At 40.2% G+C, this 23,743-nt stretch overlaps 1 protein-coding gene across 2 annotated transcripts in view; it reads left to right on the plus strand.

Annotated features, from left to right (window-relative positions):
- Positions 1–23,743, plus strand: part of ASTN2 (astrotactin 2) — a 526,582-nt gene that overhangs the window by 491,949 nt on the left and 10,890 nt on the right. For both annotated transcript variants that reach the window (XM_069943247.1, XM_069943248.1), the window contains exons 19-21: positions 2,652–2,793; positions 14,767–14,867; positions 15,747–15,930. In XM_069943247.1, coding sequence (XP_069799348.1) covers positions 2,652–2,793; positions 14,767–14,867; positions 15,747–15,930 — 427 coding nt within the window. The remainder of the gene's footprint in view (positions 1–2,651; positions 2,794–14,766; positions 14,868–15,746; positions 15,931–23,743) is intronic.

A 23,743-nucleotide genomic window follows, 5' to 3' on the forward strand; every position in this document is an offset into this window, starting at 1 on the left:
AATGATTTCTTATCGGAAAATTTGCTTTGGTTTAAGAGTGATTTGGACTACAAGCACAGTCCTGGAACAAATTATGCTTGTAATCCAAGGCACATATCTATCTATCTATCTATCTATCTATCTATCTATCTATCTATCTATCTATCTATCTATCTATCTATCTATCTATCTATCTATCTATCCCAAACCAGTTTTATTTAATTCTTGTCTTCTTTTTACACAGACTGATTATAGGCAGGCAGTAACTTTTGTAATCACATAAAAGGGGTGGCGATGAGCTGACAAACCTGAAATCTCTGGTTCATCGGGTGATTGCATCTTTTCTATAGGCATCATCGGTAGTTGTTTGCACATCTTCTCGTGTAAATGTGAATGTGTGGACAACCATCAAGAAGTTAATAGGCTTCATGAACAATGCAGCAATCGTTTGATTTATTTGATTGATTGATCGATTGAAAGGCTTTGCAAACGAGCACCGATCTTGTGATTGGGCTACATGTAAAAGGGCCGCCCCCAAAAGAACTTAACTTTTATTTTCGTTTTTAACATACATATATTCCCACAAAAGGAAGCAAAGCAATACATCGAGCCCTGAATATAGAGCAATTTCCCCAGCATAAAAACTTACATACAAATGTTATACATTATATACAATATGATAGCAAACAATACCAATCCCCTCCCCCCTACCCACATAATGGGCTGAAGAGACAAAAAAAAAAAAATCACCTATACAATATATCTAAAATATATGCTTCCCCCCCTGACCCTATATTCTTTCTCCATGCAGGGTGGTATACAGTACCTTGCCTTGTCTCTCATTCTCTGCTCCTTTTAGATATATTGTATGCAATGTTCACACATTGAGCAAATAACGGCCGTTGTTATAAAGGACAGATGTCATTTTTACAGAGTGTGAACCCAACCTAAGTCTAAGTTCACATGACATTTTTTTTTTTTTGTCCATTTTTCCCCCTCAAAATGATGTCCATTTTGGCACCCATCACTACAATGACGGCTGTTGGTACATTGTTCTATTCCAGGCAATTTTGGGTGTGGTTCTTGGGTGACGGTCCATTTAATTTAGTAGTAAAGATGGTGAAAGGACCATGAAAAAAAAATGTGTGTGAACAACTTAAAATATTAATGTCTGTTTTTTGCAAAATAACGTCTGTGAATAATTGTCATGAACATTAATTTGACATCTGTGCAAATGACGTCTGTTATTCAATACAATAAGTGCATTGGGTGGCCGTCATTCTATTGACTTCAATTACATTTCGGCAATAACGGGTGTTATTTTAAGAAAAAAGGTCTGCCTTTTCTCATTTTTTTACACAGTGTGAACACAGCCCATGGCTATGTTCAAGCAACATTCAAAAAACAGAAAAAGTGTACGCTTTTTCTATAAAAAAAGATGTCCATTTTTGCTATGATTTATTTGACTTCAATGTAATGCACTGAAGTTAATGGAATGACGGACGTTGAATGCACACAATGTTTTAAATAACGGACGTTGTCTGGGCAGACATCAAAATAATGATCATGTCTTTTGTAGACATTAGACGTTATTTTTTTAGCTGTTCATGCAGTTTTTCTTTTTTCACCGTCCTTTTTTACTATTAACTTCAATGGACTTTTCATCCAAAGGGTATTCAGTCCATCTGAACTAGAATAACCAACAGCCGCCATTGCACTGACGGGTGGCCAAAATGATACCCGTTATTTTTTCTTTTAAAAAACAGAGAGGAAATAATAACACAGTGGCAACATAGCCTAAGGCTATGTTCGCCCAATGTTAGATTTTAGTAAGGAACGGACGCTGATTGCAATGTAATCAGCGTCCGTTCTTTACTGCAGGGTTGACATAGTATTGAATTCAATGGAATGCCGCCTGCTGTGTTCACACATCGTTATGTTAATGGCAGTTCTTTAGAACGGGCGTTAAAATAATATACCCGACTATTATTTCCAGACGTTGCTCAGGGAAAATAGCTGTTCACACAATGTAATGTACGGCGACGGCCGCCCATTACATTGAAGTGAATGGTTAATTGATTTGCGGCTACACCTTACAGTGCCTGCAAGTAAATGTCAAAAACAGAATGTTCCTACAGAGGTATCGGCTGCAGGAACATCCTGAATGCTGCCCGGCGGCCGGCAGTTTAACATTGTCTGTTGCTATGCAACGGACGCTGTTAAACCAAGTGTGAACATAGCCTCTAGGTGATTTTCAGTAAAGTTATTTATTTTTCTGATGTGCACCTGTTTTTTTGTGCATATGCTTTTTTCTTGGTGGTTTTGATTATTTTATATCCATGGGCTTTGTTGCCCTCATTGTCCATTTGTAATGTGCCCACTTTGTAGATCAGGAGGAATAAAAGAGCATAACGCACGTCTATGACAAACCCATCCAGCGGACTACTGTAGGTGCGCTATTCATGATCTCGATTGCTATGATGAATTCTTTAGTATATTTCCATATGCTATAATGACCTCTTTTTTTAGTAAACTCAACCATCCCTTTGAGATTCCCCACAAATCCTACGCTCTCATTGCTAATAATTTATTCCGGTGACTATTATGCATTGTTATTATAATCCCCTGTGAGTTGTATTATTTATTTTCCCATTTCTTTTGTCTATTGCCAGGAGAGTCCCTGAGCCTCACCGATGATTTATTGTCTGGTTTGGGGACGGCTTGCATCGCTGCTGGGAGAAGCCACGGTGGGACATCAGACAACAATCTTTACTCTGTCATTTTCAAGTGCTTGGAAGCAGACAGTATTTACAAGTAAGCTGAGACCAATTATAAAAAGAAATCGATAAGCTAAATATATTGTTGAGAACAGCTGCGCGCACCGTGCCTAGGATGTTGGGCAGAGCCGTGCTGCCTTGATACGCTGAATATTTTTAAGCTTAGGTCTCCATGTAGCTTGTGTATTTAAAGGGAATCTTTTTAAAGCGTTTGTTCCTGTCGGAAGGTCACTTGACTATGATGTCAGGACTCGGTAACCATGTTCAACCCTTCTATGTAATTGTGCTTTCGGCTTAAAGTCAATGGTGGATTCTGAGCGACGGACATGGTTATATATGTTGTCAGGCTCATGACGTCATGTATCAACACTATCTATTCAGAAACAGCAGAGAAGAGCAGCCATGGGGCATAGAAGCAAGATCATGAAGAGAAGCAGTGAGGCAAGGAAACAAGATCAATATGATTTTTTTTTAAAGTTTAGTAATGTTACAGATTTGATGCCTAGTTTGGGATTTTCCAGAACTTTTATAAAATGCAGGTAACAAATAGGAATGAATGGTGGAAAAGCAGGCGACAAATGATTAAAAACAAACTAAAAAAAATATGACCCTAAATAGTTATCCCTATATCTTTCCCTGTGCCTATCCCTGAACACTAACCTTGGCAGGCACCCCTGGCCCTCACTGTCCCTGCAAATATCCCTTATGAAAACAGGTATCTCAAAAACTGACACAATCAACAAGTAAAGATTGGCATATGGTATAGACTATAATCCGTACCACACTGCAAAAGCGAGATCTCTAAAGATAGCGTGACAGATTAAAAAACTTCTACTATGAGCTGAGCAGTCATGATTTGTTGACCCACATAGTTGTATAGAAACTTCACCGGGCAAACAAACAGGAGAAAATGAAATAACGGGTTAATCCCTGCTATTCATAGCACTGTTTGGCTCTGTTCACATGACGTTTTTTCTTTCCGTTTAATTATTTTTTAAAATGATGTCCCTCATTTTGCGTTCGAAATGACGCCAATCATTTTGCGTTTTAGCCCCCCGTCATTATAATGCAGGCTGTTTGTACATTATTCTAGCTCAGGTGGACTGATTGCCCTTTGGGTGTGGCTTCAATTGAAAAGTCCATTGAATTTAATAGTAAAGAAGGTGAAAGGACGGTGAAAAAAGAAGAGTCTGAATAATTGTCATTGTCATTATTTTGAAGTCCATGCAAACAACGTCCATTATTTAATAAACTGTGTGCACTGGGTGGCCGTCATTCCATTGACTTAAATGCATTCTATAAAGGTCATTTAAAGTGCCGTAATAACGGACATCAGTCTTTTCTTCTTTTTTTTTTTTTTAACTTAGTGTGAACTTTTTTTTTTTTTTTAATTTGTTGTTTGTAGTTGATAAAGTGACATATTCTTAGCCAGTTCTGGGCAGGGTATACTGAGACATCATCAAGTACCCTTATTTGCTGTCATGCCTGAGCTGTTTTAACAGCATTTAGAAATATGCATTAACAACAAGCTCCTTGCACCATAGATCAAAGACCGGACCTGCCCCAATCAGATGAATGAGAAAGGATTTTGGGCACGCTAAGTGACCTTTATAGATGTCACTCTACAGGGAGGGAGTTCCTGAGTTGTGCACTGCAGCCATTGTGTGTACTTCTTTTAGCTACAGTATATACTGGTGTCACCTTGTCTGTGATGATAAAGAGGACCTTGCTGGGAAATTATCTTTACAGAACAGGAAGTATCAACTTAGTTATAGTCTTAGTGGCCAGAATGAAAACTGCACAACTTGAGGATTATTTTATTATATAGATGGTAAAATAGACATTTATAAAATAAAATTTTTTTGCAAAGATTATTCAAAAAACATATTTCACATAAAAACTTGATTGAAACAATAGATCATTTTCTGATGACACATTGGGGAAGATTTATCAAAGGGTGTAAAATTTAGACTGGTGTAAACTGGCCACAGCAACCAATCACAGCTCCCTTTCCTTTCACCAGAGCTGGAAGCTGAGCTGTGATTGGTTGCTGTGGCCAGTTTGCACCAGTTAAAATTTTACACCCTTTGACAAATCTCCCCCATTCTCTTTAAGTCACCCTTCTCTAATACATAAAGCTTATATTTGAACATCATTTATTTGCCAGTACCTACATGTAATACAGATAAAGTCTTTTAGACTCTGCGTACACAATATTAACACATTTATATTTGTTTTATCATCTGTTCATAATCCTAAAATTACATAATATATATTACTAATAATATTCATAGTTTTTTTGTGATAAAATCATTCGACATATCATACAGGTCTCCTGCGCCCAAGTGGCACCCCCTGCTTCCTCAGTCACTTATCAGTTAATTGGAAATCAGTATTGCATTTCTTAAATATACAGTATGTCAAGTCTCATCGATATTTGGCAGTAAAGTAATTGACTTCAGCAAAATGACAAGCTGCAGGTGACAAGCTACAAAGTGATCGGATGCATTTGCATAGAAACTTTGAGGTTTTTTTTCTCTAAAAGATTAAATATGGGGAATTAAAGGGGTGTTTGGGGAGCTTAAAAAAAAACCTTAAAGAGGTTTAGGGGACAAGTAAGTGATTGCGGGGGTCCGGCCTTCGTACCCCCTGCCGATCCCCGTATCGGACCCCTGGATTCTTTGTTTTCAATAGAGCCATGGGTAAGGCATGCGACCCATAATTCTATTCATTCCTATAGAGCCACCGGAAAGAGCAGAGTAAGCACTTTACAGCTTACTCTGCTCTTTCCGGTGGCTTCATAGGAATGAATAGAGCCATGGGTCACATGTCGTACCCATGTTCAGAACAAAGAAGCTGTTCATCCGCTTCCAGATGCTGGGTCTGTGACGTTGCAGGTCCACCCAAGTAAATCAGTGACTGAGGTGGGAAATCGCTACAGCCCCTGGTTATCTGGATGGGACTGCAACATCTCAACAATAGGTTCCGAAAGCAGCTGAATAGTGGGACGGATCGGTAAGATACTGGTGGCAGCCAGGAATGTAAGAGAGTTTTATTATTTTCAAACAACCTATACCCAGGCATATATGATAAAAGGCACCGTCCCAGAGTACCCCTTTAAGGTCTATTCTCAAATTCCCCAAAATATTGGCACATTTGTAGCTGCACTTATCCTTTTGATGACTTTGAAGACTCTTTATTTTGCACAAATCAACACAAATATGATTTGGATAACTGTGCGAAGACCCCAAACAGGGTACAAGGTAACAGTCTGTTTCGCACTGCCTTGTGCCCTGTTTGCTTGTCAATCACCACCGCAGAGCGTGCTGACACCTGACACTGCTCTAGTGCCACCTACACTGACTTTCTTATAAACAACAACTCTTTTTCAGACAAGGCAACATAGTATCTAAAATCTGCCCAATCATGTTTAAATGAATCTAACCTGCTTCTAATAGGACAAGGGACAGGGAGTGCGACCACACCTTGGTTTAGAAGGCCCACTGCCCCATAAGGACATATGTTATTCTTTCTTCTTATGTAAATGAGTTGAATCAGTGCACTATGGGCGGACCTGTAGCATTCAGTGCCACCTCCTACAGCACACCTAAAGGACCGCCCCAAGTGCACCGAACCACAGCATTTAAAAAGAAATAAGATGTAACATAACCATTAATGGATAAAGGGACCTTCTATATAAAAGTATGGCCTCACTCCCCATCCCATGCCCTTGTAGAATCTATCAGTAGGTTATTCGAAGGGATTAAAAAAAGGTTTTTGAAAAATATAATGGTTACATCAACTGATACAGTCTGTTTCAGTAGAAGGGGTCCGCTTTTCAGGATCCTTCTCATCCCTTGAAGGACTTTTTCAATAGGAACATTGTCATTTTCCCAATGGTGGCGCGGCAGGAAAATTATACATCTGCACAAGCCTGGAGAACAAGGAAATCTTTGATACTAAAGCTTTTCAGCTACATTAAAAAACAACATTAAAAATGTATATATAATTTTATAAATTTGATGCAACCATATTGCCTCATGTACCACGTTCAGAGTTCCCACTCTAACATTGGTGCAGTGTCGATTGGCGACCACCACCACCACCGCAAAGCCAGTGCCGAGTACTGCCTGGAAAACAGGGATACAGCCTAGGTAATAGGCTGTATCCCTGTTTTCCAGGCGGTACTCAGGCTTGCTCAACCTTCCTAACAGAACGGGAAGGCATCGGGAATCAAATGACGAAGGTTCGAGAAGGTTCGAGTTCGATCGAACCTAACGATTCCCGATGTTTGATCATCCCTGCCCATGACGGGGTGCAACCCAACAGCCCAACAGCCAGGGCCGCACCACCCCATAGACACAGCAAGCAGAGGTGATGGCCGCCAGTCCACACCAGTGTGAACAGATCTAGAAGCTAATAACACACTGGCGCAAAGGGCCATTAGCCCAAAGGGCCCTGGATCTCCCTTGGAAAACTATATATAAAACTTAACTTTTAATAAACTCCTTTGTGTAGTAAAATGATATCAATAGACACCTTAAATTTGTTAAAATCTCTCTCCCACAGTCTACTAGTTCATCATACACTTTTGTCCACCTGCCGGTGGTACACTAATGTTTCTACGTAGCTGCAGACTACTAGGTGATAAGGACTGTGGATGTAGCAAATTAAAACCTAACACACCACCATAACTAGTTTCACCCCTACACAGGGGGGGGTCCTCAGGTGTAGGGCAAATGGTGGTGACCCCTGGTGCAGGGTTCTCCCAGAAATTGCAACGGATTACAGGATAACACTAATATTCCCATAATCTTCTTTTCTTTGTGTAAACTTATTTCTTCTTACATTATTCTTTTCTCTTCTCTCGCACATCTAGTCTATTTTTTTTTTCCTTTCAGATTTGGTCCAAATGCGGACTACATATTTGAACCGATTAAAACGTTGCAAAACATTAAGTGTTTTTTAATGCAGATTCATGGTCTATGCTGGCCATATATTTAGGATCTGTCACTTTCACAGTAGGGATTGCAAACTGATCTCACCCCGCTTAAAGATGCTTGGCATTGAGGAAGGCAAGGCAGTCAACAAATCCCAGCCAAACATAGCTCTGGCCAACTTTTATGGAATGCTTCTTTGATGTAGGGACAGGAGCCGGGGGTTCCCTCGTGGATATAAAAAGACTCAACACTGTTAATTCACTGCAGAGAATCATTTGTCTTCAGCACTCTTCTAGTTTAAATCTTTAGTTTAAAAAAGTTATTCTTGAACTTTTATTTTCTTTTATATGGATCAATATGAGTTAGCAACCGCTAACGTCTTGGCGGTTGGCAATCAGCATTGTAGTACTGGCATGGAAATCCCGTAACCCAGTTAAAGGGAAAATCAGCAATGTATTACAGTGTCCCCACTGGGTTTATAGTGGGAAGTGGCCAAGATTGACGGCTATAAATCATTATCATGATCATTATTTGCAGTCCTCAATATTAACAGATTGCCGATCCACAGCAGCCAATCACAGCTATGCTTTCATTTTACCAAAGCTGAAGTCTGTGCTGTGATTGGTTGCTGCAGCCCATTTATACCAGTTTTTGTTTTATATAGTTTGATAATTCTGGGCCTGGGTCTTGCCATAAAAAGGATGCAACAGGCTCCTCCCACTGCCCTATACAAAAGGCTCCCAGAGACTACTTTTGGGTAGTGTACCTTGTAGTGAGAGATCTACCACACACTTGACATTTTGCCCAGTTGACAAACTTTGAGAGGAGGAGCAGGATAAAGAAATAGACAGTTGTGACCAAGGCTTTTTTTCACCAATCTGATGGTATTGGGAGCAGTGGTTACGTGAGTACATGCACACGCAGTGAAAAGGATCTGGACAGCAAAGACAGACCACCCAATGAAGGTAACTTTTGGTCTGGCAATTTCTAGCAGTTTTTTCTTGTCCGTCATCCAGATGACGCCTCCATTACGCATCCTGTCTCTGCCATCATTGCCCTAATTTGCAGTAAGGTCATAAATGAGGAACCTGGACTACTATGAGCCATATCGTTTTTAGCAATGATTCCAGGTTCTGTTCTGGCCTTATGGTGAGCGCTTCAATTTTGCCTTGAAACGCTTGGTGCTGTGGAGGGACACACTGTGCCCTGTTGGAGTGATGATCTGAGAAGCCTTTAAACACAACAGTCGTTGACCCCTAGTAGTGATAAGGGGGACACCGACAGCTCATTTATATTAACGGGATATCCCGCAGCCTTGTGTATCTCATCTTGTATACAGACTTCAAGTACCCAAGAGTACTAGAGCCTGCTTTTCAGATTTTCCTAATAAACTAATATTTTTGCTCTTTTGTAATCAAATGTATATTTTGTGTCTATATAAAAGTGAAAGGAAATAGAAAAATAATATAAGAAATACTGTATAACTAATAAAAAAAGAATATTCAAAAATACCCGAAGCAACTTAATAGCCTATAAATCCGCATCTATCAAAAAAAAAATGTCTGGTCATAAATGTCTGGAAGCGGTTAATGTAAAGGCAAATAGCATGTTCTCAAAATCATGTAGTTGAACCGGTAATAAATGTTATGTAGATTTATATTTTGGCTGGAGACATGATTTATTTTTTACAGCAGCATGGGAGCGACATTAAGAATTTAAGGGGTTGTACATCAATCAGGGAAAGCAAGGCGGGGAGGAAACATACCGCTGAGGCTCGGCCTGCCTCTCTAATTGTTCAGCCTAATTATAAAAGTGCGGAGTTACACACCTCACTCTCAAGAAACAAAAGTTTAGTCTATTTCCTTTTCCTATGTCCAAAATCCAAGGGTACATAGATCCATACCTCATACAGAGCTGACAGATTCCATTAAAACAGAGCATGGAAAAAATCTGGAAAAACTAACTGTTTTCCCCAAATATCACCTACAAAATAAACCGATACATTGGGGAAAATAAGTATTTGATGCCCAGATGATTTTCCATGTTTTCCCACCTACAAAGAATGGGGAGGTCTGTAATTTTTATCATATGTACATTTCACCTGCAAGAGACAGAAGCTCTAAAAAAATCGAAAAGTCCCATTGTGTGGTTTTTAAATACTTATTTAGTATTTTATTGTATAAAATAAAAATTTGATGCAGGAAAACAGAACCTAATACTTGATACAGAAACCTTTGTTTGCAATTACAGAGGTCTTGACCAGGTTTGCACACACTGCAGCAGATTTGTCGTCCCCCCCCCCCCCCCCCTCCATACACATCTTCTCCAGATCTTTCAGGTTTCGAGTCTGTTACTGGGCAATATTGAGTTTCAGCTCCCTCCAATGATTATCTATTTGGTTCAGATTTGGAGACTGGCTAGGCCACTCCAGTTCCTTGAAATGCTTTTTGCGGGCCGCTCCCTCGTCAGTTTCCCTGGCTGTATAATTGTCATGCTGGAGGACCCAGCCATGTTCAATGCTCTGAAAGAAGGAGGTTGTTGGCTATAGTCTCACAATACATGGCCCCATCTATCCTTCCTTCAGTATGCTGCAGTCATCCTGTCATCTTGGCAAAGAAGCACCCCCAAGTATGAGGTTTCCACCCCCATGCTTCATGGTTGGGATGGTGTTTTTGGGGTTGTACTCATCCTCCTTCTTCCTTCAAACACAGCGAATGGAGTTGATACCGAAAAGTTCTATTTTGGTTTCATCTGACCCCATGACCTTCTCCCATGCCTCCTCTAGATCATCCAGATGGTTTTTGGTGAACTTCAAATGGGGCCCTGCCTGCTCTGCAGGATTTTAATACATGATAGCATAATATGTTACTAACAGTAATCCCAGCTCTCTTCAGGTTCTTTTAATTCCTGACCTTTTTCAGAATTATCCTTACCCCACAAGGTGAGATCTTGCCCCAGATCGAGAAAGATCGACAGATGTCTTGTGTTTCTTCCATATTCTAATAATTACACCAACAGTTAATGCCTTCTCACTAAGCTGCTTGCCTATTGTCCTGTAGCCCATCCCAGCCTTGTTCACGTTCACAATTTTGTCTCTGGTGTCCTTAGACAGCTCTTGTTTTATAGAAATAAGTCCAATTAATACAAGTAATGAGTGCAAAGTAGGAGAATCTTCTTAAAGAAAACTTAACAGGTCTGTGAGAGACAGAATATTTCATGCCATAAAATGCTAAAAAATCATTTAAAACTCATACAATTTGATTTATTGTCACTCTTTGTATAGATTCTGTCTCTCACTGGTGATGTGTACCCACAATAAAATTACAGACCTCTCTATTATTTGTAGGTGGGAAAATTTGCTAAATTTGACAGTGTATCAAATACTTATTTTCCCCACTGTAGTGTTCCATTTTAAATAATTAGAAAGCACAATATGTCTATCTTTAAAAAAAAGAAAGCAAAAAAATTGAGGTTAACTATAAGAAAGCTTAACCAAAAAGAAAAAACAAAAAAACCTTTAGAATGCAATATTCCAAAAGGTTACATTTTTCTCTGGTCATAAAAGCTCAAAGCACCCCTGGTCAAGAAGGTGTTAAACATTCTCTATATTGAGAACAGCATAGCTCTGGTAATTGTTGCCTAGTATAATAACCATTTTCATTCAAATTTAGGTAATTGAAAATGCAAATGTTTTTTTAAATTACGTGTTTCAGCCAATTAAAATGTTACGGTGGCTTTCACTGGTAAATGCAAAAAGATGGCATTGAAATGTTTTAGCTTACTGTTTGGAACTATTTTTAGTGATCCACTTTAAAAGCTTAGAATTTGTAAATTTTAATTTTCCAAACTGTATATAATTAAAATGAGTGCGCTATGATGTTAATAACCTTCATTCACTTGGTTGCTGTATGGTCCGTGTATTTCAGGTCATAGTATAAGTAGACCTGAAATGCTAATACCTATTCCTTTCTTTAGGGTACTGATGTAGGAACATGTCAAAGTATTGATCAGTAGGAGTGTCATTGATCAGGAGACCAAGGAGGAAAAAGTGCATAGTAGCCCATTTCACTCCCCAGCTTGCAGTGATCCAGTCCATTATAAATCTATGGGGCCACTGGAGGGTGATGAGTAGAAACATAGAAACATTATCGGCAGAAAAAGACCACCTGGTCCATCTAGTCTGCCCTTTTAGTATTTTCCTATCTTAGGATAGATATACGTTTTTCAGCTGTGAAGTAAAGTGTTTCACCATGTGCTGCTCCCGGCTTGTTTCCCTTATTTGTAAGGGCCCAGCAGTGAAATCCTAACCTATCAAAAATTTTCACATGTCTGTGTGACTGGTTATTATTTTTTACACCTTTTGGCCTTTTAGTAAAACAAGAAAATGTCAGTAGCAAAGCATCTGTACACTATCACACCTCCCCCGGCCTCACGATGGGAGCCACACATCCAGACATCATCTGCTGACCTTATCTTTGTCTCTTGAAGATAAGACCATTGGAACCAAATATCTTACATTTAGACTCATCAAAGTGTTAAAGGAAAGATTCTCACTGATCTGGTGTCCAGTTTCTAGATGATAATATATACAAAAGAGTAAAGGAGCTCCAGCTCTAAATAACAAAAAATTTGGGGTGCAACCATGTGTCCCCTAATGGGCCTTTTACATATACAGATAAATCGCTTAAGCACCTTAAACACGTTTGTATCTCTATATTGTGAACGACGAGTGTTTACACTGAAAGACTTGAGAATGATTAAAAATAAATTTTGAGGTCAGTTTAAAAGATGCCATCACTGATATTTGATCGTTGCCATGTTTACTCCAAAAGATTATCGCTTAAAAAAAAATGATCTAACAACTTTTTGCACAATAATTGGCCTGTGTAAAAGACTCTTAAAAAAATATAATAAATCACAAAGAAAAGAAGGGGAGGGGGGAACACAAATCTGGTCCTCACGCCACAATGATACAAACAATATATAAACTTTATTATCATAGACACAAATGACACCAAAAGACAATAATTTTTTTTTTTTAGTTATCATACTTTATAACAAAGCTATACTTACTTGTATCCAGGTCCAGTCTCCTGAAGCTTTTTAGTCTTGTGCTGGTTTAAAAAAAAAGAGACTAAACACATGTGTCACGGGCCGTACAGAATATCACAGCTCAATGCGTCCGTCAATCACATTACTGCCTTCTAAATCTAGACTAAAAAGCTTCAGGAGACTGGACCTGGATACAAGTAAGTATAGCTTTGTTATCAAGCATGATAACTAAAAAGAAAATAATTCATGTAAACTGCAAACATTCTGTATATCGACTGTGACACATTAAAGAAAATAAAAACACTTTGGTATAACAATGAACAGTGGGGGAATATAAATCACATATTCACTGCCCAGGGAGGTAAATAAATATGTCAATAAATAAAAACCATAGTCAATTACATAAGTAATTCATCTGGCAAAAAATATTCCTATAACACAATGTAAATAAAGGGCAAACATGGCGCCTTTTAGTGTATTCGGCCAGGGAAGGGGGGGGGGTCTAATTTGAGACAGGCGAATGACAGTCTTCATAAATCGCCCCCGAAGTGTGTGTCTGCTTTACAGTCCCTGATGTTTTTCAGCTGCTGCCACCAATTGACAACTTTCCGCTAATACTGTGCATGGATTATCAAATGGGGCAGCTTGAAGGGAATGTGTCTTTATGAAATTACTTATTGTTTAAAAGAGTTTTCATGCTACACATATTTTTTAACAATTTTTTGTGATTTTTTTTTTTAAATATACTGAGTAATTGTATTTTTTATTCTGACCACTAAGGGCCCTATTCCACAGTAACTATAATCGGCCCGTTTGGGTCGATTATCGCTCGGTGAAATAGAGAGAACGATCAGCCGATGATCGTGTCATTGGCTGATCGTTCATTTAGGGCCAGACCTAAAATCATCGTTCCCCCACCGCGCATCGCTACGGTTGAATAGTGGTGCACGGCGGGCGACCGACGATTTGAGAAGCGCAGCATACATTACCTGTCAGGGCTTCTCCTCCACTCTGTCTTCCTCCCTGGGTCCCGCATGTTCTAGCTTCAGAATGGACTGTCAGCTGACAGACCATTCTGAAGCTAGAGCGCGAGCAGAAGACCTGACAGGTAATGTATGCTGCAAGGGCTGCAAGGACATCGTTAACGATGTCCCTGCAGCCCTCGCTCAACGATTATCGGGCCGTGGAATAGGCCCAGTAAACGAGCGGCGATCTAGCAGATCGGCGCTCATTTACATCATTGATCGGGTCCTCCTCGGCCCGTGAAATAGCACCCTAAAGCCTTAAAGGAGTGTTTGTTTGGGATAGTGGCGGTGGCAGGGGAGCAAGGCCGAGTGCCGAATACTTTGAGGCCATGATGGATGTTTTTATTGGACGGCCATCATTTAACAACAAATATCGGTCATTACTTTATAACAACAGCCCTTATTATATAGAAAACAGCCATTGTTATAAAATAATGCCCATTATTTGTTGTTAAGTGATGGCCGTCAAATAAAAACGGCATTTCAGCGGTATGTAAAAAGAAAATCTCCTGAATATTCCTTTAAACTAAGCTGGCCTCCTTATCATCACAGACAGGAGTACACTGAAATTTAACACCAGTATATAGATAAAAGAGATACACACAATAGCTTATGCTCAGAGATCATCCTCCCCTTCCCTGTAGAATGAAATCTGCTCAGGTCTCAGAGCATGACTAGAAAACTATCTCATTCTAATATATAAACATATATAGGTATAGAGCAGGGAGTCACCCAATGTATGTCTGCTGGCCACTGCTGTCTGTGTAGAATAAGTCTTACCTGGGGAAAAGCTCGAGGGATGCTGGTATTAGAACTATGAAGGAAGCTGATACTGTTAAAACTTTCTACAACTATACTAAACTGTGTAAAACTATCCATGTTCTTTATTATTCAGTATATGTGCCAGTAGATAATTGTTCTTTCTATTCTTCTAAATGTGAGTACTTATGTACGTGTTATAGCTATTCATGTTTCTGTCTCTCTGCCCTACAGGTTTAGCCTTATTGCTGTAGATACACATGGGCGGCACTCAGCTCAGAGTTTAGTCACCCTGCGTACTGCTTGCTCTTTAGTTGATGACAGTAAAGCCGAAGGTAAGCATTATGTTATATAAAATTATAGTCTGATAAATGAACATATATATCAGTAAATCACAGTCATTTTACTTCCTCTCTTTGGTCTTTCATGCTTTCCTTCTCAACTCCAGTCTAGTGTGCATCCTGTGACACATTTCCAGTTCCTGCTGTACACTGCAGCTTGAAATTCAGTTAACTTTATTTCCCTCACATTACACCTTTTGTGACAGAACCCTGCCTTCTACACCACAGGAGCCTTTTATATAATGGGAGGTTGCAAGTGTTGGAGTTAGGGTGTACGGCAGAAACAGAAAGGCCATACTGGACGTACACAGGAAGACTACAGAACAGACAGTTCGCAAAGCATGAAGGTCAACAGAAAGGCAGTAAAATATCTTTATAAATGGTATATGTTCCTTTATTAGACAGGTTTCACCATTGGAAAAACCCCTTTAAGACTACATGGATCTGTTGTTGTTTTTTTGAACAGCGCCATTCTTTTCTATGGGCCGTATCTGGTATTGCAACTTAACTCCATTCCAGTGATGCAGGTGAGCTGTAATACCACTCACAGCCTATAACAAAGAGTGGCACTACTTTATATATACTATATAGCATATACTTTATAAAAAAAAAAATCACCCCATCTATTATTTTTTTTTTTTACATTTTCGTGTAATGTAAGGAGTATGGATGAGGACAATGTTTTATGCAAGATGTAAAAATATGAACTAGAAGAAGACCTGTGTGATGAATTTCGGCCTCAATTACATAGCTTTGAACTAACATCCGCTATTTTGGTAGGACAGAATGGTTTGGCTTTTTGTGCATCAGTTATTGATTCCGTCAACAATATATTGTAAAGTTTTGTGTACTTATAAATCATCTGCATTACAGAAATCGCTGATCGAATCTATACACTATACAATGGCTACACCAGTGGCAAGGAGCAGCAGATAGCATACAACACCCTCATGGAGGTGTCAGCATCCATGCTTCTTCGAGTCCAGCATCATTACAATACTCTCTATGAGAAGTTTGGAGACTTTGTGTGGCGCAGTGAGGATGAGCTGGGACCCCGGTAAGAAGATTTCTTTTCTTTATTTTTTTTTGTCTAGTGTTAGGCTACTAAACAGTCCAGCCGTTTCCTATTATAGTCATAGCAATACCTTTCATTTGTTTCCCTCTTTTATAAAGCATCAAAATATTCTTTAGCACAATGTATACAGATTATACTAAGCCCCTCCCACACCAATTTTTTTTTTTTACACTTTCGCCTTTTAGGATCCATAATATTATTAATTTTACATCAAAAGCGCCGTATGAGGGCTTATAAAAGTTGGACTTCTTAATGGCATCGTCATTTTACAATATTGTGTATTTTGAAACAAAAATATTTGTGAAATTGGAAAAAAGGGGAATTGTACAATTTTGTGGGACCTACGTTTTTTCGCGTTCAGTGTGCAGTACAGAAAGTTATTAGCTTTATTCTGTGAGTTAGTACATTATTGCTTATTTAGTTTGTTATATTTTACTACTGTAAGGGTACAAACCCACTTGCCGGAGAGGACTCGCTGCGGCCAGGGCTGCGGGGGGGGGGGGGGGGTGATCAGGCGGCCAGCGCTGCTGAAGACACCGGGAACCGCCGGAGCCGGGATCAGGTAAAGTATATGCTCCGGCGGCCGGGGGGTTAACGGGGTGGGCTGGGGACAAACTCGCAGCAGGGATGTACATCCCTGCTGCGATTTTGTCTGCCATTGAAAGAATAGGGCCTGGATGTGCAGCGAGTCTCGCTGCAAATACGCAGCGAGAGGACTCGCTGCGGATCCGGCAAGTGGGTTTGTACCCTAAAAAAAATAGCCAAAAATGCTCCATTTTCTGATCCCTATTTTTTTTTGTCTACAGAGCTTATTTTTGCACTGTAGTTGAGTTATACTTTTTATCTACTGTGTTTCTCCGAAAATAAGACAGGGTGTTATATTTTTTTATTTTTATTTTTTCTATGAATTTTTTAAAAATAATCAGGGTAGGCCTTAGAGCCATATTACATAGTCCAATAATCCATGTAAGCGAGGGCTTATCTGCTAGATTGTTGTTCACTTACTGAGCCTATTACCAAGCTCGAGGATCGGGCAGCAACATGCTGCACAGACATCGCTAGCTGCGGACATTGATTGGCTAAGCAGCTTGTCATTGCAGAGACTGCTTCAGAAGCTGGGAGAAGCCAGAAGGACACCAGGAATGCGGAATACAGCACCTCCTATTACACAGAGTGATACACAGTCAGGGGTCAATGGTTTCTTTATTATACGGAGCAATAATCTGCCGAATCTTTCTGATTTTGCAGATTAACGTTCTATGTAATAGGGCCCTTATTTTCGAAGAAACACTCTATGCCCCTACACAGTGGCTCTGCTCTTTATGGTAGTTAGCCGCCATTCTGTATGTCCCACTGCTGTTAGGCTCCTATTCTATATGTTCTTTATACTAAAGCCTACATACTATATACCCCCCTATAGTTCTCCCCCATACTGTATACATCTCCTTTCTGCAATAAGCCCCCCCCAAACTGTATACCTCCCTCCCTTTCTGTAGTTGGCCCACGTACCCTCCGCCCCCCCATATTCAGTGTCCCCTACTGTACATGCGGAGCATAACAAGTCACTCATGCTCAGCCACTCAGTGTCAGGGATCTGGTCAGCTGACTGTAACTAGGGCTTATATTCAGAGTAGAGCTTATATTTCAATCCTACGCCAAAAAAAAATTGCAAAATGAAGCTAGGTCTTATGGGGTAGGTGGAACTTCTGGATCGCATTTGATCCCAGTTTTGTTTGGGATGGGATGGCTTTAGCAGTAAGAGATAGATGATGGATACATTACATTTGGTCTGTGATTTAACCCCCCATAGAGAATTCAGGAATGCTCAATCATGGTGAACATTTCTGTGTACGAGGAGGACAAACGGTGGGTGGGAGAGATACCTTGAAGTGAAACTATAGCATGTCTTATCCCAAGAAATAGTAGTGACAGATGTTGTAAAAACCATCATAAAAGGCCAGAATTGTATCTAATCACAAGTGACATTGAAGGGTTTCTCAGCTTTGGACAATCCTTACTTGACACTAATTGTTTGACAATCCTTATTCTGGGACGCCCAGCAATTAGCTGTAATTTGTTGGGAAATCTAGCAACCAGTGTTCAGTTTTCCTGCAGTGCCCCCACAGGGGAGATTAAGCATTGCACGGTTCCCATTCATTGACTATGTAATGGTTCACAAAATGGGTCCTCCAGAAAAAGAAATGCCTCTTCAAAAGAGATAAAGGACCCCCTTTATAAACATAGGATGGCATTGATGTATATATACCTTATTTCATCCTATGTAGCTATATAACAATAAGTATTCTTCACATCACACACATAATCCATGCTCAATTTTTCTATTCCCCCTCTATCAGCACACATGAAAGTGTTCAAAGTCATATAAAATTAAGCATTACTAAGACGTATAATCACTATGGGGGAGATTTATCAAATATGGTGTAAAGTGAAACTGGCTCAGTTGCCCCTAGCAACCAATCAGATTCCACCTTACATTTTCCAAAGAGTCTGTGAGGAATGAAAAGTGGAATCTGATTGGTTGCTAGGGGCAACTGAGCCAGTTTAACTTTACACCATGGTTGATAAATCTCTCCATATGTTTGCAGAAAGCATAGCTCTATGGCAGCTACTCTTTAAAGTAATACAATACGTTTAATCCTTTTTACTACATATCAATGTACACCAAACAATACAGATACGACTGTATATCTTAATGGCACTGAAAGTATTGCACATGTCTTATGAGGATTATAGCCCCTCCATTGTAGTGTGTTCCATAGTTGGCCTCCTAATTTCTCTTAAGTCAGTAACACTTTTGTATTATACCTTATTAACTCCCTTTTTAATTTAGTACCAAGCATTAAAATCATGTTTATAGATAGAATTATGTCAATATAACCACTGTGCTTGAAAAGGTGTCATTCGCCAGGCATTGAAACTTTTCATATTATATTCTTTAAGGCCAGGTTCACACTACGTGAAACACTCGCCGTTCTGTGATCCAACCGGGTCACAGAGCAGCCGGTGTTAATGAAGATCATTCCAGCTGGTACTGTAGTACCAGCGGGATGATCTTCATTTCTGTTGAATTCGGATGTGACTGCCTTCACTTCTCTGTGTAACGGCTCTATCCTGACTGACAAAGACCAAGATAAGCATTGTTAAAGGGATACTCCAGCGGGGAGGCACTTTTTCGCTGGGATCGGGGACGAGAGGTGGCTGAGGGAAAAGACGTCCACTCACCTCCCCAGATCCAGCAGCGGGTCCCGCATCGCGGCGCTCTGGTGCCCGATTCCCTGCCGCTTCCTGGTGTCTGACGGGAGCCCGAGACGTGACGTCTCAGGTCCGCTTAGCCAGTCAGTGAAGGAGGCGGGATCCGTTTCAAATCCGCTCAGATCCTGCCTCCTTCACTGACTGGCTGAGCGGACCTGAGACATCACGTCTCGGGCCCGCGTCAGACGCCAGGAAGCGGCCGGGAACTGTGAACTGGAACGCCGCGATTTGGGACCCGCCGCTGGAACCGGGGAGGGGAGTGGACGTCTTTTCCCTTAGCCACCTCGTCCCCCGTCCCAGCAAAAAAGTGCCCCCCCGCTGGAGTACCCCTTTAAAGGCTACCACTCGACTTTACCAAAGCCTTTCATAGGATTAGACAGACTTGCCTGCCAGGAACCTAGGCTGCCTCAGCTGAGAGCTATGATGGCACCAATCAGAAGGCTACAGACTACTACATAGCATAGTGTGGTCGTAATGGTGGGTCAGTATCAGGAGAGCTTGTGAGGAAAAGATCAGTAGGCAGAGGAATAAACCGTAACAGTCTAGAGGTCTTGTATATACAAAATCAGCAAATGAAGAGTGACCGGGTAACTTGAAAAACCTGCAATGCTGATACTCATTGCCAGAGCAGCAGCTCAAGCTGGCCCAGGTGCGGCCCTACTGCAGATATTGTAAAATAGGATATACATACTGCTCCAGGGAGCAGGAGAGCAGGGCCAGGACTTGGAAGTTGTCACCCACTTGGCTGGATTTTATCTAGCCCCAACCTGAGTGATGTCATCATCTCTGACCTGCCCTTCCAACCTACATCACCATCTCCCGGTCATACACATATAGCACAAGAGTAGACAGGGAGTGAAAGCAGAAGGTGCTGCAATTTCTCGTTTTGTGGAACAGTTTAAAATGAAATGAGGTAGCAGGAGTGCTGGGCAAGGGGAGTGGGCAGGAAGTATAAGATCAAGTGAGGAAAAGCAGTGCAGTTCACATTGTGCAGAAAGTGGGAAGACTTATTTTTGGGACAACCATATTGCTGAAGGTTCTGTTCTGTTATTTCAGCAGCATTTAGAGATGTACTTTACAGCAGCTACATAGACATAAAAAACAAAAGTCTGCAGCTGACTCATTGACTTTTATGGGAAAACTCTCTAGGCACGTTCTGTGACCTGTGCATAGGTTCACATTGTGCAGAAAAAGGGGGAGGAGGAGAGCTGTGACCATCACCTATTACCAGTTGTGGATTCTGTGGTATCTTTACACTCATGTCACCTTTCATTGTAATCCTGTCCGTCGTGATGATAATGATGAGTGCTGAAAATTTTTCTCTCAGTACAGGAAGTGTCAGCTTATTATGAGACTGAGTAAAAACTGCAAAATTTTCTTTCAAAATCTTGAATTAAGAAAATTTGAGAAAAAAAAAGACTACAATGACTATGAAAAAAATTACTACAAAAAAAATAAGCGTACCATAAAAACCTATTTTGTTTTATATATTATATATAAATATTATATATAATATATTATATAATATATAATTATATATATTATATATAAATAACAGGCCATTTTCTTAGGAGCCGTTCCCTTTAACATTTTATTACCTTTTCCGGATTTTTTTTTTTTTTCTTATATAAAGTAGCAAATCCCTTTAAGATAAAAGCTTAAAGAATTTTCAGAAACATAAATTTCAGCATCAAACAAAATAAAATAGCACAGTGAGAATTAACACGTTACCATATGACAAGACTCTCCACATGAGTCACAATGGAAAAGCTACAGTAACTATGCCATTTGAGGACAGTGATCATGCTTTCATGCTTTGGGGCCAGCCATGCAGGCCCAGATTAGGTTATACAGCTTAGATTTATTAGATTCCCTTTGTTTAACACATGTGCTAATTGGAAGGTTTCATTCACATGATAACCATCTATTGTGAAGCCGCGTAATAAACAGCTCAGCTTCTTCATTCAGCGGGTGTCGTGAAAGCATTTACATGTGAAGCTTTCATCCTCGGCGTCTATTAGCACTTATTTTTTTATTACTCTATCATGGGTTAATAAATGATGAGCATGAGTCACAATGGAAAAGAAGCTACAGCAACTATGCCATATGAGGACAGTGATCATGCTTTCATGCTTTGGGACCAGACATGAAGGCCCAGATTAGGTGATGCAGTTTGGATTTATTAGAGTCCCTTTGTTTAACACATGTGCTAATTGGAAGGTTTCATTCCCATGATGATCATTGACATCGGCCATAAATAAAGGATGAGCAAAGTACAAGTGCAAAATAACACTAAGGCGGCGTTCACACAGAGTGGAAATGCTGCGGATTTGAGAACAGAAAATCTGTGGATTATAGCTGTCAGTCATGTGGACGAGATCAGAAAAAAAACTCAAGGCTGCCCTTGTATAATGCTGTCTATGCTGAGTGGCTGTTTGCACCTCGGTAGAAGTTGCGAAGGAGAGGACATCGCTAGTGATCTGCTAAGGAACCGTCAATAGGACAGCACCCCGGCCAGTGATTGGCGGAACAGGAATTTGTTGGCTGCAGAGACTAAAAAAGAAGGACAACCGAGGACCGAGGAAGTATAGATGATCAAAGTTTTTTTAACCGCACCAAAATAGTTAAACACCTGCAATTTAAATGTTTTAGTGCGGTTCATTTAAGGGTCGGTTCGAATGAGCCTGAACTTTACATTAACGTTTGGCTAACCTGCGAACTGAAGTTTTGAAATGTTCGCTCATTGGTAATGTTTATGCTACTTGACTAATTCAGTATATTATAGTAGTGATCTAATAATCACTGTCAGGCTATGTACACATACAGTAAGAGACCGGCCGTTCCGTGATTCGGCCGGTCTCTGAAAAGATCGTCCCGGCCGGTTCTGCGGTACTGGCCGGATGATCTTTAGCGCCGCAGAGTTCTGATGCAGGTGCATCCGTGCGCGCCCGCATAAGAATTCCCCACTGCACACTATGGAGCGAGCGGCCGGAGCCGCATGCTCCACAGTGTGCGCTGACATGTTTTTTTGCAGCCGCTATTCGATGAATAGCGGCCACAGAAAACTGACATGTCAGTTGTTTGCGGCGCCGCTAGGGATCCTGGCCAGAACGCATACTTTGTGTATACGATATGGCCGGGATCCCATAGAAGGCAAGGTAATGTATATTCTCGTAATAATCGTACAACGGCCGTGGTTTTACGTAAATATACCTTGTGTGAACATAGCCTAAAAGAAAGTAAAAATAAAAAGCAATAAAAAAACTCCCCCTTAAAAAAGATAAAAACATTTTCCCTTCAAACACCCGCTTTTTTTTAAAACATAAAACATTAAAAAATAGTAATACCAATATTATGTATCACCCCCGCCATAATGACCCGAACAGTAATATTATTTTATTTTTTATCCAGCACAGTAAAAGCTGAAAAAAATGCTAGGATTGTTGTATTTAGTTCATCCACCCCCCAAAAAACTGTAAAAAATTTTTTTTAAAAAAATGTAAACGTTAAAAGTATTCCACAATGGTGCCAATTAATACAAAAAAATAAATAAATAAAAATAAGCCCCCATGTGGCTATATCGATGGAAAAATAAAAAAGCGACACTGCTTGGGGATGACCATGGAAAAACAAAAAACGATTTGGTTGAAGTTGGGTGACATTATTGATTTTGTGAACTTTATATGACTCTGCTGGTTTGCTTTTCACCGTTTCTAACGACTTCAGTACATTAGAGGCAAATTGCTAACTTTGGTGGATGGATGAATGGCACATTTAAGGAAGAATAAGTAGTAGAAATGTGTGCGGTAAAAGGTCTCTACAGAGAACCTTATCTTTCCGCACAGTACATGCCAATGGGCACATCTCCCTCCAGCCCTAAAGTGCAATCCAATGTTTCTGTAGTCGTCTGATTGAAGTCAATCCGCTGCCTGAGGTGCAATTTTAGACTGAAAAAAAAGGCAGCAGAGTAGATGCACTTGAATTTTTGCTGGTGCCAGTCTTTGTTCTGATTCTGTTTTTACATGGAAATGTTTAGAGTCTTGAATGAATATAACTGAGATTACATTTGGTATATCGCAGCAGAGGGCCCATTGGATCGTTCAGGGATAACACCTGGATAGAATTTGTATGTGTGGAATAGTGAGAGTAGTTACAGTCTGTGTACAATGACTTCAGTTTCTGGCCTATTTACTTTACTTTATTATAGTAAATAGAAGCTTTCTGGTAATTTTAAAAGTCGCTATACAGTATTAAAGGAGAACTCCGGGCAAACAAAAAACAGGGAGTCCAGGGATTGGTGGGGACATAATAATGAAGTGATACTTACCTGTCCTTACGCCACCATAGCCACATTGTCACTGCTCACTGTCACTTGCTCTACTCCTTTATCCCCTGGTCCGGTGACGTCACAACCCAGCTGACAATGCCTGCTTAGCTCAATTACTCAGGCGGGATACCTCTGCAGTCACAGATTGGCTGATCGGGTAGTTCCTGTGCTGTTGTGATGACACAAGAACCTGGG

This window comes from Dendropsophus ebraccatus, chromosome 10, assembly GCF_027789765.1.
Source record: "Dendropsophus ebraccatus isolate aDenEbr1 chromosome 10, aDenEbr1.pat, whole genome shotgun sequence".
In the NCBI taxonomy this organism is placed as follows: domain Eukaryota; kingdom Metazoa; phylum Chordata; class Amphibia; order Anura; family Hylidae; genus Dendropsophus; species Dendropsophus ebraccatus.